This window comes from Caloenas nicobarica, chromosome 27 (assembly GCF_036013445.1).
Source record: "Caloenas nicobarica isolate bCalNic1 chromosome 27, bCalNic1.hap1, whole genome shotgun sequence".
Taxonomy (NCBI): Eukaryota; Metazoa; Chordata; class Aves; order Columbiformes; family Columbidae; genus Caloenas; species Caloenas nicobarica.
In genome coordinates, this window is record NC_088271.1 from 3,317,902 (window position 1) to 3,334,438 (window position 16,537).

Consider the following 16,537-nt stretch of genomic DNA (forward strand, 5'->3'; position numbering starts at 1 on the left):
AAACCGATTTTATTTCGTGAACTCATCTTGAGGGGAAGTGCCACTTCCCTGATGCTGCTGCCTCGCTGCTTCTAAGATCGTCAACTTTTATCTCAGATCTGGCATCTCCCAGTCCCTAGATGTAAAATACAGTGACACAGAATTACTTAACACTTGACAAATCCCTTGCCAGGCAGCAAGCTTTCTACCCTCCCATTCCTCCGAGGCTTGTAAATGGAATGATTCCATCTCCCAAAGCTGACCAGAGTTCACACTTGGTGCATGTCAGAGGTTTAGAATTCCAAAAACACTTCTGTTGTTTTTTTAAGTCTTAATTCTGTATAAAGCCTAACACAGCCTCAGACTTTAGCAATGGGTCTGGATGTCTTTTTTTTTTTTCTTTCTTTAGTTAAGACAGTAACAGAATTGGAAAATTTACTCCTCTTTTTTATTTACAAATAATTCCATACTTATAAGGGTAATGATTCTTAGTTTAAAAGCTTTAATAATTTGGGTAGCAGACAAGCACTTATAAAAGAGAATCAAATTGCAGAGTGTATCATAACTAAGTTGAATATATCTTCCAGTTATACTTTTCAATTTAATTTGTTGACGCTTAATCCTGCTCTTATCCAGAAGTTTGGACAGTCTTCAGGTGCTGTTATATACCATTAATTTTTAAAAAAAATATTTAGCGTTTCCCCAACAAGATTTTAAAATTTGTGCTTTCTAAGAGTGTTTTTTTCCCCTTACGTGATTCTGAATTGGTTTTCTCAGTAAAGAGGATACATTTCTATTTCCAGGCTAACAGCTTTTGTCCTCAAGTCCTTCGCACAGTCCCGTGGGTTTATTTTCATTGACCCGAAGGAACTAACAGCTGCCAAAGACTGGATCATCCAGCATCAGAAAGAAGACGGTTCTTTTCCTGCTATGGGCAGGATACTGAATAAGGACATTCAGGTAATGTTGCAGAAGCATTATTGTGAAAGCATGAAGTGAAGCAGTTTCCATTATGCCGGATACGAATGTTGCACTTGAAAGGCTGGAACCGGGAGAATTTCAGTTTAAAAAAGTCTATCAGAGCGTGCAGCGTTAGGTCGGGTTCCTAAATTTTGTACTCCTTATGCGCAAAGGAAAAGAAGTTCCGTGCTGCCACAGCTTGTATTACAGTTAGGATTTTTTATCCAGTGGCCTTTTCTGCAGTTTTCATCCAGTGGTTTGTGTTTGTTGCCCTCCAGGGTGGAATCCACGGCAAGATCTCCCTGACAGCTTATGTGGTTGCATCTCTTCTGGAAACAGGTGTGACTTCTGAGGTAACAAAAACTTAGTTAAAATAGCTCTTGTGTTCTGCATATTCTAAAAATTCTTTTTTTTTTTTTTTAAACTTGATTTTACTGCTCTTCCCTTTCAAAGGTTCTGTGCTCTCTAGAATGGTAGCATCCAGGTAACAGAGGCTGTTGGAAAGCCTTGAGATTATTCTAAAGTAGGGAATCTATTCTGAAGTTATTCAAGGTGATCTCCCATCCTTCAGTTCAAGGTTTATTCTACCAGAGAAAAACTCTTCCCTGCAACTCCCTCCCCGCCAAGCCTGTCCCAGAAATGGCTGCAAAAGATGCTTTCTGATTGCAGCCCATGCAGATACTGGTAGCTTGCCTACATGTGCTCTATGAAAGCCTTTAGCTAGGTTAGCGCTAACAGTAGTTTAACCAAGGCCACCTGGGCTTTGCAGATCCAGAAAAGTTTTGCAACCTGCCTTTGCTGCGGTGGCCAAAATGCTCCTGCCATTCGATGACAGTATCCTTGGAGAGCTGCACTCCTGGATTGATGACTCTGGAGAAAAAGGTTTCTCACCTTTGTAATGAGATGGAACAGGAACGCTGCAGAAAAAAGGATAGCTGCATATGAGTGTGAAATTACACTGCTTAATTTTGGAAATAGGAAAAAAAAATAGCTTCTAGGACAACCGTTGTTTTAGAGATTCCTCCTTCAACAGCCAAGGGAAGGAGTGGCGGTGGGCAAGTAGGTCTGTACAGATAGAGCTGGGAGACAAAAACAGGAGGAGCAGTGGATGTTGCAGCATGTCTTGGCAATCTGTACTCAGACAAAAGGACAGAGTTTATGGAGACTTTGAAACAGCCAGTGCAAGAGCAGTATCTGTTCAGAAACGCTGTGATAATCTCAGCACTTGGGAGGGCGTTGCTGTAGAGCTTGAAGAATGAGACCACGCTGCCGCTGCAAGCAGATGCCCCCTGACCCCCAGCTCTTGGAGTGGAAGGCCCTTAACCTTACTTTAAAAAAGAAAAAAATTAGAAAATCCTCCAGTGCTCACAGAGAAACTTTCTGCCTCCCTGTGAGCACGTCTCCTCTGAGAAGTGATGTGATGATGCTCTCTCTGGGCTGCTGTGTGTCAAAACAGCCCTAGCGGCTTTATTTGCTGGAAGTACAGTTTATGTGGATCCGATGCTTTTCCTAAAGGAGATTTGCAAGTGTTACTAATGATCTTAGCTAGGAAATGAGGAAGGGGAAGGTTAGTGCCACAGGGAAATCAAAGGAAAGCAAATTACATCAAGTCCAATTAAATTGTTTCTATAAATTATCAGAGCCACGTTCCTACATGGTGAGGTCATTGAGGGAGTTAATAAAACATGTTTGTTGGCTGCAGGGACCCCTGGGAACCTTGGCCTTTATTATCCTCTGGCGTCTGCTAGACGCTCCATAGTGTCAGGAACACAATCAAACATACAGTAGAGAGCTCGCTTCTGCTCTGGTCATCTGCTGCCTTGCAGGGGCAGGACATTTTTTCAACTTTAGGGGGGCATAAATGTGTCTCAGTGTCAGTCTAGACCTTTCTTGCTGTGCTATTTGCTCCTTTTTCTTGAATTTGTGATGCATGGCTTTTCTTAGGGAAAGTGTTAGTGTTGTTCTGCAGGCAGCAAAATGCATCTTTCCTAGCTGTTTTTTTTTAATGGACACACATTAATGAGAAATAAAGTGATTCTCACTTTGGAGATGTAGAGGCTGGTAATATGTCTGGGCTCTTTCCCCTAAATATAGGAAGAACGAACAGCTGTTGACAAAGCAAAACACTTCTTAGAGTCCAACTTGTATTCAGCAGAAGACCCCTACACTACTGCCTTGGTTGCGTACGCCCTGACGCTGCTGCACAGTCCCTCTGCTGCCGTGGCGCTGCGGAAAATGAACAGCATGGCGATTACACGAGGTACGGACGGTGCTCTGGATCCAACCTGACAAGTCCCCGCACTGGCAATGCTCTTGCAGGCACAAGGAAACAGCCCTTGCAACTTGAATGATCTGTTTGAGTTACTGGAGAGCACAGAGCCTGTGAGATGAGGTCTTTATGGCACAATTTGATTTTGCAAGGCAAGAATTTTCCTGATTCTCTGTAGAGAGGGCCGAGCACCTTAGTTCCACACACGCAGCTGGCACTGAAGGAAGGCGAGTGTAACCGTGGCTCTGCGGTGACTTTCCTGTCAATATGACAGTTTGCCTTGGCGAGCATCGCATTCCCTGATGGCGTATTTTAATCCAAAACCCAAGAATTACCTAATTTGTCACATTGTAATTGCAAAGGGAGCCTCTCGCCCATGGGACGCTTGTCTAAATGGAGGGACAGTGCAGTTCAGGGCCTGAATCTGTTCTTGGCATCAATACAACAGCAGAATGTGATTATTCCCATATCCAGAGGCCCGGCTGCAGTTCTGCTGTGATATCACCCGTATCCCACTGTCCTGTCTTTCTAGATGGCTTTACACACTGGAGCCTGACGGGAACTCTCGTTACCGATGAAGACACCTTCATGGGATTTAATGATGGTCTCTCTCAATCAGGTACCTGTACCGAAAGACAGAGATAAGGGAGGGGGCTGCAGCAGCAGGCTGCTGGCTGCATGTATTCCAGTGAATTGTTTCCATTAATATAATACACTTACAAATTTCCCTCGCTTTTTTTTTTCCCCCGCCCCCCAGTCTGTTAGCATTTCTGGAGGATCACCAGGTTTTGGTCCCCAAAGTGAACTTCTTTAACCAAGGTACTCTGCAAATGGCAGTCAGGGCAGGGTCTGGATGAAATGAGAGCTCCTAAGAGGCAGGTGATCTTGTGCTGAAAGAGCTGGTTAAGAGCAAAGAGAGCCAGAGCTGGATATGATCAGGACAGGGAGAGAGAAGGTTGTTGTGTGAAGGAAAGAGCTTAAGTTGGAAGCACAAACATTTTTGGAACCTGATGCATTTTGAGGACAGACGTCTTTTAACTTCCTTTTTCTCTTCCTGTGTTTACTTCTACAGACTCTTTTTTAGTTAATGAATATTCATAGAACTTATCACTAGACCTGCCCAGATTCTCACTTCTAGGTGGCGTTTTGGTTTTTTTAATTCTTTCTCTCCCCCTCTCTTTCAGTTGTTTCTGCAGAAGTGGAAATGACATCTTATGCCCTTTTGACATACACGCTCCTGGGAGACGTGGCCTCTGCGCTCCCCGTGGTAAAATGGCTTTCACAGCAGAGGAACGCGCTGGGAGGATTCTCATCGACTCAGGTGGGCTGCCTCCAAAACAAGTAGCTTCAATGCATAATCATCTATAGAAATCAATTGATTCAGGAATGGTCAATGCAGAGTTTCTATCTAGAGTCTAGACAGAAACTGTGTCCTGATAAGAAGAAAAACATTCCAGTGCTCTGTGCTGCTTGCTTCTCAGACTGATAACTTGAAAGGAACCTAGACTTAGTCCTTACAGATGCCTTTAGCAGCAAAAGTGAACAAAACCGATTTTTCTTTTGCTATCTGGATTAATAAGGAAGATTCTGCTACTGGAAGCTGGTGACTACAGCACAGCGTCTGTTTAGAAGTTTACTGTGCTCCTGGATTCTCCACTATTCTGATCTCCCCCTCTTCTGATCCTTAGGACACATGTGTAGCCCTGCAGGCTCTGGCTGAATACGCTATCCTGTCTTACGTTGGAGGAGTCAACCTCACCATTTCCTTGGCTTCAACTAATCTAGACTATCAGGAAACATTTGAGCTTAACAAGATGAATAAAAAAGTCCTCCAGACTGCAGTGGTAGGTGGTTTTGTGTTTATGCAGCCAGATTTTTGAAGCGATTCATCTGAGCTGGGTTCTCAATGACAACTCCGATGGGTTCAGTAATGGTAAAAGCACAAGTTAAGCACTGAGATCTTGGGAATTTGTGGGGTTTTATGGCTGGGTTCTGATGTGAAGGAGGCACCACTCCAAATTAAAGGCATTTTTCGCCGTAACTAATACCCAATGCTTATTTTGTGCTGCTGTTTGTTTCTATCATTATAAATGTAGGTGGCTAAAAAGAGTAAATCATACTCTCTTCATTTCTGCAGTCTCCTTTATAACTGGAAAGTTATTTTGTACAGAATAAAGCTAAAATCGTATTTGTTTCCATTCTGAGTGCCATGTCTTGTCTGTGTCTTAACTGTGGATTCTCCCCAGATCCCCAGTATCCCAACGGGGCTGTTTGTGAGTGCCAAAGGTGAAGGCTGCTGTCTGATGCAGGTAAAGTTGCTGTGGGGCTGGAGAAAGTGTCTGAGCAGGTGATCTCTCAACTCCCAGTCTGTTTGCTACTTTTTTAATCCCAGTTTGCTGTGAGGAAGGAGTGACGCTTTGAATTTTTCTCAAAGTAATTTTATAACGTGGTGTTGCTTTAATTGGTAGGAGTCAGTGTGATTGTCCTGGGATGAATCTGTCCTGGAAGAGCTTTCCCCATACGTAACTGTGCCGCAAAGCCCCTGGTGCCTCTGTGCCTGCCATTACCTCTTTCTGAAGAGATCTGCTGTTTATGTTGGCCTTTGGGGAACACTTGTAGATGTTATAAAATGCTGGGATCTAATAAATTACACTGATTTGTTTCATTTTTTTTGCTCCCCTTTCTACTGCAGATTGATGTTACTTACAATGTACCTGATCCTATTGCCAAACCAGCTTTCCAGCTCCTGGTTAACCTGAAGGAGCCCAAGTCAGAGCAGCATCTTCAAGCTCCGAATCTCCTGCGATCTGTCTCTCCAGATGAGAATTACTCTGAAGCCTTGCACAGAGAGAGGGCACTGGGGGATGACGATGACCCAGCTTCAGATCAGGACCATCAGGAATACAAAGTCATACTGGAGACGTGCACGAGGTAGGAAATGCTGGTTTACATCCTGTCCTGCCTGTTTTCAGAGACCGTCTAGTTTGCTGATCAGCACGTCCGTAGTGATATATTCATTGATACAGGAAAAATACCTGTAAAATAAAATGAAAACTCTTTCTTGCTGCACTGTCCATATCTCAAACAGTGTAAGAACACCTCACATACAGAATGTCAACCATAATTGTGGGTTGCAGGACAGAGTTATTGCATGGACATTCACGAGCATCATCTGCTGGCATTCATAATTTTAGTGCTAAGTATATGTCAAAGACAGAGAAAGAAGAACAAATTTACAAAAGAGAAAAGAGGATTTTGTAAAGCCAAGTAGACTGTGGCTTCTGACAAGTCCTTCAAAGAAGAGTAGATCCTTTTAATTGTTTTTCCTCTGAAGTTTGTTTCAGTTGTTTTCCATCCTGAGTTGTCCATGTAACCATTTATTATAATATCTTGGATCCTGAGTTTGTTCTCATTCTTTTTTTCTTTTTTTCTTCTCCTGGGAAGGTGGCTGCACTCTGGATCTTCAAACATGGCTGTCTTGGAAGTGCCGTTGTTCTCAGGGTTTCGGGCAGATATTGAGAGCCTAGAGCAGGTAAGATGTTGTCATGAACTGCAAGACATGATTTTGGGCCAGGACCTGGCTCTAATTGTCAGGGATTCCCTTTGGGGAGGAATAAGAAGCAAATGCCATTGAATGTTGAGAACTGTCCAAAAAGGTGCAATTAAAATTAGGGGGGCAGGAGATTTCACTTGTCGAAAAATGTTTATCTGAAATGAGTAAACAGATGCTCTGAGCAAGATTAACTAATTTACCGAACTTGGCCAAAGGAAGGTTTATTACTGAGCACAGTGCGCAGTAATTAAATGAAACCCATTTGCAAATGCTGAAGTGCAAATGTGCTCTACCAGGAGCTGTTTATGGCTTCTTAGTGGGCTGTGTTATCTCCAACATCTGGATTCCATTTCTTTGGAGGCTCTGTGTCTTGGAATTTTTGCCCTTTTTTTTTTTTTTCTCTTCCCTTTTGGGAGAACATCATGTTTATTGCGAGCCAAAGTGAGGTGGACAGAATGTGCCTCTTACCCAGTCAGCCCTCTAGGGGAGATGAACTATAATCTTCAGCTTTCCTTTCTATTTTGTGGAAGCATTACAGTGTATTCACTGGTGGGTTTTAAGGATTATTTAATTAAAGAGGTGTAAAATTCTTGCATCCTTGAGAACTGGTAAAGAGCTAAAAAGTATTTTGCTTCCAGAAGATCTATTCTGTTAATCACTTTATCTTCATTATGCTGGAGGGAGCACTAAGCAGGGCTGTGCTTTCCCCTGCCAGGATCTCACGTTCCTGCCTCAGTGGGTAGAGGAGCAGCGGAGTCCAGTGTAGCCCCATCTGTCAGGGCACAGAGGAGCAGGTGTGGAGTTTGTTTTTTCCTTTCCCCCGCTGCCCTAATGGGCAAAGGGGCTGATTCTCTCTGAACTGGGAAGGTTGAGCTCCTGCAGCACAGAGTTGAGCCGAGTTAAGTCCTTGCAGATCTCAGAAGGATGTCGGGTACTCCAGGCAGCGCACACTTCGTCATTCCGTAAGATACAAAAAAGCTGGTTCAAACCCCACTGGTTTGGAATTCTTTGGGTAAAAGACTGTGCAGTTGGTGCCTCGATTTGGAGAGACGATTTTGCACTTGGGAGTCAGTGCTGGGCCTTCTATTTCCATAACCAGAACTGAATTACTTCCTTTGGGCAGTAGGAGATTTAGCTAAATTGGGAAGGTTATTGCATCTTCAAGGGAGAATATTCCCCCCGAAGAGCTGAATTCCATTTTTCTTGTTGCAGAAACCATTTGCATGTGTAAAAATGTGAGGACAAAGCTCAAACACATATATAGGTAGGCAGTGAAGATGCAGATACAACCCTGTGATTTACTCTTGGCTATCGAATGTGTCTCCAAATCATGCTGACAGAAATGAAATTCTTCTGCTGAAGACCTGGTGCTACCTTTGTATTTTGGACACCACCTTCAGCGAAGCCCTGTGATTCCCACCGCTGCATTTTCTCGTTCCCCTCTCCTGGTGAGGAGGGGCAGGGCTGTAAATCACATTTCCTTTCTGGCTCTTTGCCCTCACAGGGGAGCAGCGTCCCCAGCGCGGACCCACGTGCAGCAGGGATGGTTAATGAACGCTCCGGTGCACGTCGAGGGCAGCCCCCTGGCTGCGCAGCCACAAATCCTTCTAATAATGCTGGGTGTCGACAAGGTCGGGAGGTCACCACGGGCTGGTGTATATCAAACTTCACCAGAAAAATGCAGCTTTAGCTGAGCTGAGCATTTCGCGGTGGCGCCAGCCTCTCCGAGCCCTCATAAAAGGACTGTCTGCAGCCATCTACTGCTGAGTAATAACAGCCACCATCAGGCCCCTAAAATTATAAGGACAAATTAAATTGGCCCTTTCCATATTGTGTGGGACTTAAATACATGTTCCTGTGCTTGTTACAGCAATAGCAGGAAGCTGCGTGCAGGGTTTTACAACTAGAAGCACTATGCTGAAGAAATTCACAGTTAAAGCTGTTGGTAGCAAATTGGGGAAATTCTGTTTGGGCAAATTTCAGTAGAAATGCTTATTGCTTTATGTCATTCTTACTAATGCATAATCATAATTATGCTTTGTTCTCCTTTCCACAAAGTTTTAATTCTAAGATCTCAAAATTACTTAGGAACATTAAAATAAAAAAAAAAAAGAGCTAAGGAAATATTACCCCTATGTCATAAATGGGATTGTCTGATGGAGCAGATAAAGGCACAGGACAGTTTGGAGAACAGAATTTACTGCTCTGGCCCTTCCTTCGCTCCCCAAACTGAGATTAAAACACAGGAGTCCTCTTCCACAGACCATCATTCTGCCCAGTTTTTGGATTAAATATTTCTCATGTGATAGATGTATTCTGAATACAATTGATCAAAACAGTAATGACTGACTGACATCCTTTTTCAGCAGAAGAAATGCCTGGGGTTTAGTGTCTGGTCAGTTTTCTAAACAGTCTACAATCTTTCTTAATCTCTAATTTCAACCTGTTTTCTATAAAATGAGGTGAAACTAAACCTGGTTTTTGTTTGTTGTTTTTGGTTTTGGTTTGTTTTCTTCCCAGTTATTGATGAACAAGCAAATCGGGTTGAAAAGATATGAAGTGGATGGAAGGAAAGTCCTTTTTTATTTTGATGAGGTAAAGACTTTTTTTTTTCTTTAGTTTCTTTAGTTTTTGCCTCGAAATAGTCTCACCTTCAGGTACAACTAGCATCGCTTAAAAGGCTGGAGTGAAAATGCAGTGTAATTTAGATCTGACAGCACAGAGAGTAGAAGATGAGATCTCTCTCTGTACCTGCACGGTGCTGGGGAAGTCTTCTTTCTCCCCAAGTGTTAACTTAGGGGCACACCCTCCACTTACTTGTCTCTCTCTTGGATTAAAATGCAGTTTTTGTTACAATGAGTCTTTTCCATCATTTCATACAGATCCCCAGCCAGTGCATGACCTGTGTAAAGTTTCAAGCTTTCAGAGAGCACATAGTTGGGAAAACAGCTCCCGTTCCTATCAAAGTGTACGATTACTACGAGCCAGGTAGGTGCCTGTTTGCCTTTGACTTTTGCCAGCGTTGGAGCTCTCGGCACGAGGCTCAGCTGGGATTCCTGTTCTTACTGACCTGCAGCTTTTGAAGCAACTCGTTTCTACAACGTGAGCGAGAACAGTCCCTTGGCTCGGGAGCTCTGCGATGGGCCGACGTGCAATGAGGTGGAGAGCTCAGCCAGCCAATGGGTTGGTAAGTTGCACCAAAGCCAAGCAGATTGATTTATTTGTTTTGGAAAATGGAGCCCACAGACAAACTTTCTAGGAGTTCAGAACGCAAAATTATGTTTAGAGAAATGCTCTATTTCAGTATCTGTGTTAGTAGAAGTTTTACAAAGGTTTGTGGGGTAGCAGACCAATGTATCCTGCTCTTCAGTCACCAAAGCGACTATGATTTGCTTCAGAGGCAAAATGTAATAGATAATTCTGGAAGAACCTGCACAAGATGAGATGTGTTAATAAACATAAAGGTAAAATTTATTTAAAACGCATTTTTTTCTTCCTCTAAAATGTCTTACGATAGATTCCACCATTAACTCTAGGAAGATCAAACAACTTAATGCATCAGTGAAAGGAATAACTTTCCCCAGAAACTGTATGTTCCTTTCTGTCTTCTATGTCATACAAAATGGTTGTTTTATCCTGTATCTGGAATCTGTTGCAATGTGGTTCTTTCAGAAAGACAGCTTTATTCCAAGAGCTTTTTATTCTACCAAGTTTGTAAATTCCCACGAGCAGTCTTACGGAATTCAGCATGAAAACTTACATCAGAGAAAGAGAAAAAGATTGCCGCCCCGTCCTCCCCTTCCCCATGCTATGCAAAAATATTGCTTTGGATGGTTTTGTTTGCTTTTCAGGCTTTGTTCACTCTGGACCATGCAATAACATTTTTGGCTGCTTGGAGGACGAGTATTTTGAGCAGTGCATGTGTTCGCGAGACTGCGGCTACGATGGGGAGCCTGTGTGCGGATCAGACAGCCAGATTTACCCGAACCATTGCCAGATGGAAGTAGCATCGTGCAGGAATAATACCAGAATAGAACAGATGCCCATGTCTCAATGTTCTGCCTGTAGGTTTCATTCAATTCCCTTTTCTGTTACGATCTAGTTGCAGAACACTACAAATCCTCATCTAAGCAAATGCTAATTACATGCATGTGGTAGGGAAAAGAGGAGAATTCAAAACCTCCTATGTATTATTTTGCTACGTGTACTACAGGGGATTGAGTTATAAGAGCAGCTGCTTTTCCCACTTAGATTGGAATAACCGGTTTTCTCTTCTTACGAATATGTTTTACCAATCAGAATGAACTTCAGAGAAGAGCAGTGATACTGTTTCATCTGAACTGAATAATCCTAGATAAAAATTACATCCTTTAAATGTAACATTCTTTGGAGATTCTGCTTGGGCTTTCAATGAGCAGTGTACAGACTCGGCAAACAGAGTATCCCGCTTCTGGAAACACCAATATTTTCTACAGATTCATTAACAAATTCCATGACCAGTGCATTTTTTTTTTTTTTTTTTTTTTTTACAGCTAAGAATTTGCCAGAAGAAAGGGAGACACACTCCCACACAGCTGAGCAACCCAGTGTTCAACAAACTCCAGCAGGTACTATCATACCTTTGCATTTATCCAAGGCCTTTTTCTTTAGCAAGAATAAAGCTTATCCTAGCACCGTATACGAGTATAGAGGGCTCTTAACAGATTCAAGTAAAGATGCTGAATTTCTTCATCTTTTAGATCTTCATGGGAGTGGGCAAGTCACCCTCCTCTTGGCTCAGCCTTGGCATGTGTGGGCAACGCACACTCTGGGATCTTTTCTTTGATATTAAGCTGGAAAGATCACATTTAAAACCAGGCTGATGTAATGCGGTTCAACAAACAACTGAACAGGACGTGACAACAGACCAAACCATGGCAAGAACTAGAGTCCAGGTGGATTAACTTGGTCTCTAGCAGTTCTGTGCAGAAATTGAGCTGGCAGTCTTGATTCTCTCAGAGCTGCTATTTGGAATAAAGGGCCTTAGTGAGCAAAAATATGAAGGTCAGTGGATGGAGTAGCCAGGAATTTGGCTGCTCATTTTATTTGGTGCTTATATTCATACACTTTTTTTCCAAGACTCATGTCGAACTTGCTCATGGCTCACAATAAATCTCACCAAGAAGCAGCGGAGGGTCAATAGAATAGTTTGTTTCATGCTGTTTCTAGTAAATAAACTGGACTACATTTTTCCTGGCTGCTTTCCACTCATTAATTTTCCCCTGGCCTCTAACTCTCCTAACAAATCAGTAAAACAAGTTAATTCTTCAAGAGAAGACTCTGTGCCTTCTCTTGTCCTCGTTGCGCACCGGAACTCAGACTAGAATGTGTCCAACCTGAGGGACACTGGCCTGTTCTCTGCCTTTGCTCTACAGAAATTGAGGGACAGTTTTCTTATTAAGGTGTAAAAGCATAGTGAATAATCCATTATGACTATTCCTGTAGCTCATTCAATCTTAGTGTTTAATGTCTCTCCTGTTTGTTTATTATTTATTATTTTCAATAATAATGAAACTTTGATAGTAAAAATATGGTTACCTGGGAAAAAAATGGTGATTTCTGTTCTAATCAGATAATAACAATGGTGGCTCAGTAGGCTACCAATAAGAGCAGAAGTGGAAATTCTGATGTCTTTTTTTCTGTGTGGCATTTTTGTACGGATGCTAGGTTAACAAACCTGTACGCTGTGAGGATATTTGTGTCAAAGCACAAGCATTTAGAGCTGGATTTGTTCCAGGATGGGTGAGTGTTCGAGTTGAGCCAGATACTCCTGTGAACGGAGCAGCCATGGCAGAGTGAGCTTTCAAAAATCAAACTGACTAAATCCTGCGTCAGGAAAAGCGCCCAGCATGTGATTTTCATTAATCCTCTGGGCTCCTCTCAGGTCAACCACACGGTACATGAATCAAAGTTTAACAAATGAATGAATCCCTCCTTAGACACGGGGCTCGTTTGGACTCACTGGTTCGTTAGCATTGAAGCATGTGATTGGTTTAAGTCGGCTCAGGTGCTCTGGGTTTCTAGTGCAAGTTCTGGTGAGCCATGTCTAAATCTGCCATTTCCTAAAAGGGTGCAGAACTCCAGGAGCCAAATCAAGCTCAAGGGCAGGTTGGCGAAACCGTCTCAGTGAGTTAATCTGCAGGAAATACCATTTTCTTGGAGAATCTCGTGGTGTTTATATTGTCTGAAATCCTTCTAGATTTGCCATATGACTTGTGCAGGTTCAGTATGCTTTGCTCGACGCTTTTGTTGTTAGTTCTTGTCCGTGTTACCCCATCAGTGGAAACAACAAGGAGCAGCTTCTTTCCAGCAAAGCGCGGGAGCTTCAGAACGTTTGGGGGCTCACTCTGACACACGCAGACTCGCAGTGTAGTTCTCCAGACACCAGTGAGCTTGCTAAGAACAAACAGCAGCTTTTGAGTCATGCTGTTGAAGGTAAACTATTGCACAGAGATGGTCTTGCAGAATCAGGATGCAGAGCTTCTTGCAGCATTGTCAAAGCGTTTCAGAATGCCTTTCAAAAGTCTGGGTGGATTTCAGAGCCTCAGGGATTCTCAGTAGCTCTCTGAAGTGGTGCTTCGATCCCTTCCATAGATCATTAATGCTCTTCTGAAATTGCCTAAATCCCTGCAGAAAGTGCTAAATGTGTAGCTGACTCTGTTGGAAAGCAGCATATTGCTATCATACTGATGTTCTGATTCTCCATGTGTTTGGAAAAGCCGTGTCCGAGTGTGGTGCGGCAGAACTGGGGGGGTCTCAGAGCTGCTGCGGTGCTGACGCTGTGTCATTTGTACAGTTCTGCTCTAGCAGTTAGGAGGACTGGCAGCTGGAAGAAAATTCTTGGTGGAATTATGCTATTTGGTGGAGTTATTATTTAAAAAAAAAAAATTAAATGCCATCACTTATCACTAGCTCGTAGCAGGAACATCAGAGTGAACTCTGCTTCCAGGTGGGGTCATCTCACAATGGTCTCTGGCAGGTGCGTTATTCCCAGGACCGCGGTTCTTTGAGGATTGATTGAACTGGCAATGGGCCATTTTTCCTTTCACCCCATCGGCGTTCAGCAAACATTGGCTCGAGCACAAACATTTGGAGATGGGGGAGTGGTTTGTATGCAGCGGGAAATGTCGGCTTTTCATCTTTGCTTTGACTCCAGCGCTGCATTCTTGGGAAGAGTGAGGTCTGTGATGTTAATTCCGTCCCTGGTGGATAGCAATCATCCATTCATAGAGCGAGCTCATGATCTGGCAGGTTCTCACACAGAGAAGGCCAAGAAGAAGTGAAAGCAGAGCCTGACTCTGCTTTTGGGCAGGCGTTCCCCTTGCCGAGGGCTGAGCCCGTTGCTGGGAGGATGTGGGAGGCAACAGGGAAGAGCCTTCAGATATTTTATTTCTAGAGAACAAACATTTTCAAAGGCCTTGATGAGTGTTCTCTATAAATAAAGCCAACTTTGCAGGGCGGGAGACGGGGGAATTTTCCTCCCTGCAACAACTATGTTTCAGTGATTGCTTTGGTTTGGATTAGAGTAGTGTGTACAGAAAGGAAACAGGAAAGGTGGACAGCTGGGCTGGCTCGAGGAACAGTTTAGAAAATAGGAATCTATTGAAATTCCTCGAAGTTTTATCTTGCAGTCGTACCCTCCGGACAGTGAGCAACCACCTACCACAGCGAGGTTTTGAGTGGGATACGTGCTGTGTGACTGACCTGTCGGTGTCTGCGTGTGGACTGGAGTGAATGCAAGGAGGATAAATACCTGTTCTGCCTGTGATGTGTCTGTTCCTGTCTTAAATGATGGAAGTTTCTCAGCGGTGCGTGACTGTGCTGGAGCAGATCTTTCCTCTGATGTCGTTCCCCTTCTCTGTCACGCAGTATATGATGCTGAAATGCAGGTTTTTTTGGCTAAAGCACAGCCTGAGGTGCTGTGGTTTCCTTTCCAGCAGAGGAAGGTCCGCCGCCGCAGACAGACCTGTCGTACTACTCCTATGAATATGACCCAGACCCCTACGCGTCAGAAGCCGACGTTTTTGAGGTTGTGGCAGAACTGACAACAGCAAGCACGTTAAAAGAAGAGGACAAGATTCGGGAAGTAGTGACCACAGTAGAATGGTGAGCAGGGGATCATAAATCTCATTTGAGAGTCAACATATCATGGATTAACTTATGTCTTAGGTCAAATGTATTAAATTCCTCAAAATTCTTACAACAGGCTTACTCTTTAACAAGGATGGGAAAGTGACTTTTCTTCATTCTGTTCTCTCTTCAACAGAAATATATAATTTAAAGGAAGAGGCTCAGAATCAAGTCCTGTATGAGTTTGTTCCTACAGATGACCTGCTGCAGAACAGAAACCGAATGATGACTACTTCCCGACGCACTCAGAACTGTAGGCTTTGCTACCCCGTGGGGGGATCTGGAGCGCTAAGGGGGACACTCAGTGTTCTTTTCTGTCCGTTTTCCTGCCTTTTGTGCATCCTCTTGGGAGTACTTCCAGGGATGGGAGACCAATGTGCTGTGCCCTCTAGGTGAGGAAAACAGGGGCTGGAATTCAAACCTATAGACCATTTCCAAGTGTTTTCTCTGCTATCAGGATACAGCACACGCCATTTCCTAGCTACATTTAGAAGCTAAGTCCAGGCCTTGTGCTTAGCTGAACTGCTGTTTGAGAAAAGATGGCTGAGAAGTTTTCTCTCCAATTATAATAATAAAAGTCAGTGTGTTTTGCCAATTATGACACAGCAAGAGGTTAATCACCTTCCCCAGCCCATAAATCTACTGCACCCACAACAACTGGCTTGTCTCACAAGAGAAAAACTTCCCTAGTGACTCCTTGTTCAGGAAAGTTGTTGGGAGGTACATTTTACAAGAGAAAACTGAAATCCACTGCCGGGGCTGGAAGGTTTGACTGTCCAGCGTGTGGCTGAGGCTTGAGCTGGGGGTTTTGCCAACCCTGGCCGTGCCGAGGATGAGGTGGGTGAGCCTTCTTCACGCTGCGCTATGCGCTGATAAGGGCTGCGTGAGCCTTCTCGGCCCCTTTCCTCCTTGGTGATATCAAAATAAAGCTTGACCCAAGGTGCAGCGCTTTGAAATGCTTCCCTGACTTCACCGATTGCTTTTGTTCTGCTCCCACCAGGATCCCCGTGCAATGGTTGCTCTGGGTGTGGAAATCTGTGCGTAGGCCCTGGCTCTGCTGGGCTGTACAAATCACTGGTGTTGTGGAGGCTGGACTCCCTTAGACCAACCTGCCCCAAGCAGTGTGGTAAAAACTAAAAAACAAAAGCTTTCTGTTTCCAAAAGTACAGGAGCCAAGATTTTTTTGGTTTCCCTTCCTGCCTGGAGCAGCATTGTTCTCTTTGGAGGAGTTACATGCAATTGCCTGTTGCAAAATAGCGTTAATATTTTATCTTCCTACTTCTATTGTTACCAGGATCCAGAGTAGGGTGGAAACTCTTTTTGAGGGTGTTTATTGGTGAATGGAAACAGGAAAAAGCTCAGCTCCATTCATTTTTGGGGCTTATTTACACAGGAACCATGACAAGAATATATCCCAGTATAGACATTCCATTCCAGAAACAAGGCAATTTTGTTCCAGAAAAATGTCCACATGGGGACAAAACAGGAGGTATCCCAGGAGTTGGGCATGTGTAGTTTCCAGTGCTTTTTGTCTGGGGCCAGATATTTGCAGAATGTAGTTGACATGATGAAGGTCTGGGTCTTGAAGTTCCCAGAAATTTCAGAAC

General features: G+C 43.6%; 1 protein-coding gene across 1 annotated transcript in view; it reads left to right on the forward strand.

The window, feature by feature from the left end:
* The window catches only part of CPAMD8 (C3 and PZP like alpha-2-macroglobulin domain containing 8), a 39,927-nt gene extending 24,054 nt beyond the window's left edge, over positions 1–15,873 (forward strand). The window contains exons 28-43 of the mRNA XM_065652417.1: positions 783–939; positions 1,218–1,292; positions 3,034–3,199; positions 3,741–3,827; positions 4,393–4,529; positions 4,897–5,052; positions 5,455–5,517; positions 5,901–6,139; positions 6,653–6,740; positions 9,282–9,356; positions 9,644–9,749; positions 9,838–9,948; positions 10,613–10,825; positions 11,294–11,368; positions 14,738–14,906; positions 15,067–15,873. Coding sequence (XP_065508489.1) covers positions 783–939; positions 1,218–1,292; positions 3,034–3,199; positions 3,741–3,827; positions 4,393–4,529; positions 4,897–5,052; positions 5,455–5,517; positions 5,901–6,139; positions 6,653–6,740; positions 9,282–9,356; positions 9,644–9,749; positions 9,838–9,948; positions 10,613–10,825; positions 11,294–11,368; positions 14,738–14,906; position 15,067 — 1,918 coding nt within the window. The 3' untranslated portion in view covers positions 15,068–15,873. The remainder of the gene's footprint in view (positions 1–782; positions 940–1,217; positions 1,293–3,033; positions 3,200–3,740; positions 3,828–4,392; positions 4,530–4,896; positions 5,053–5,454; positions 5,518–5,900; positions 6,140–6,652; positions 6,741–9,281; positions 9,357–9,643; positions 9,750–9,837; positions 9,949–10,612; positions 10,826–11,293; positions 11,369–14,737; positions 14,907–15,066) is intronic.
* Positions 15,874–16,537: the final 664 nt, after the last annotated feature.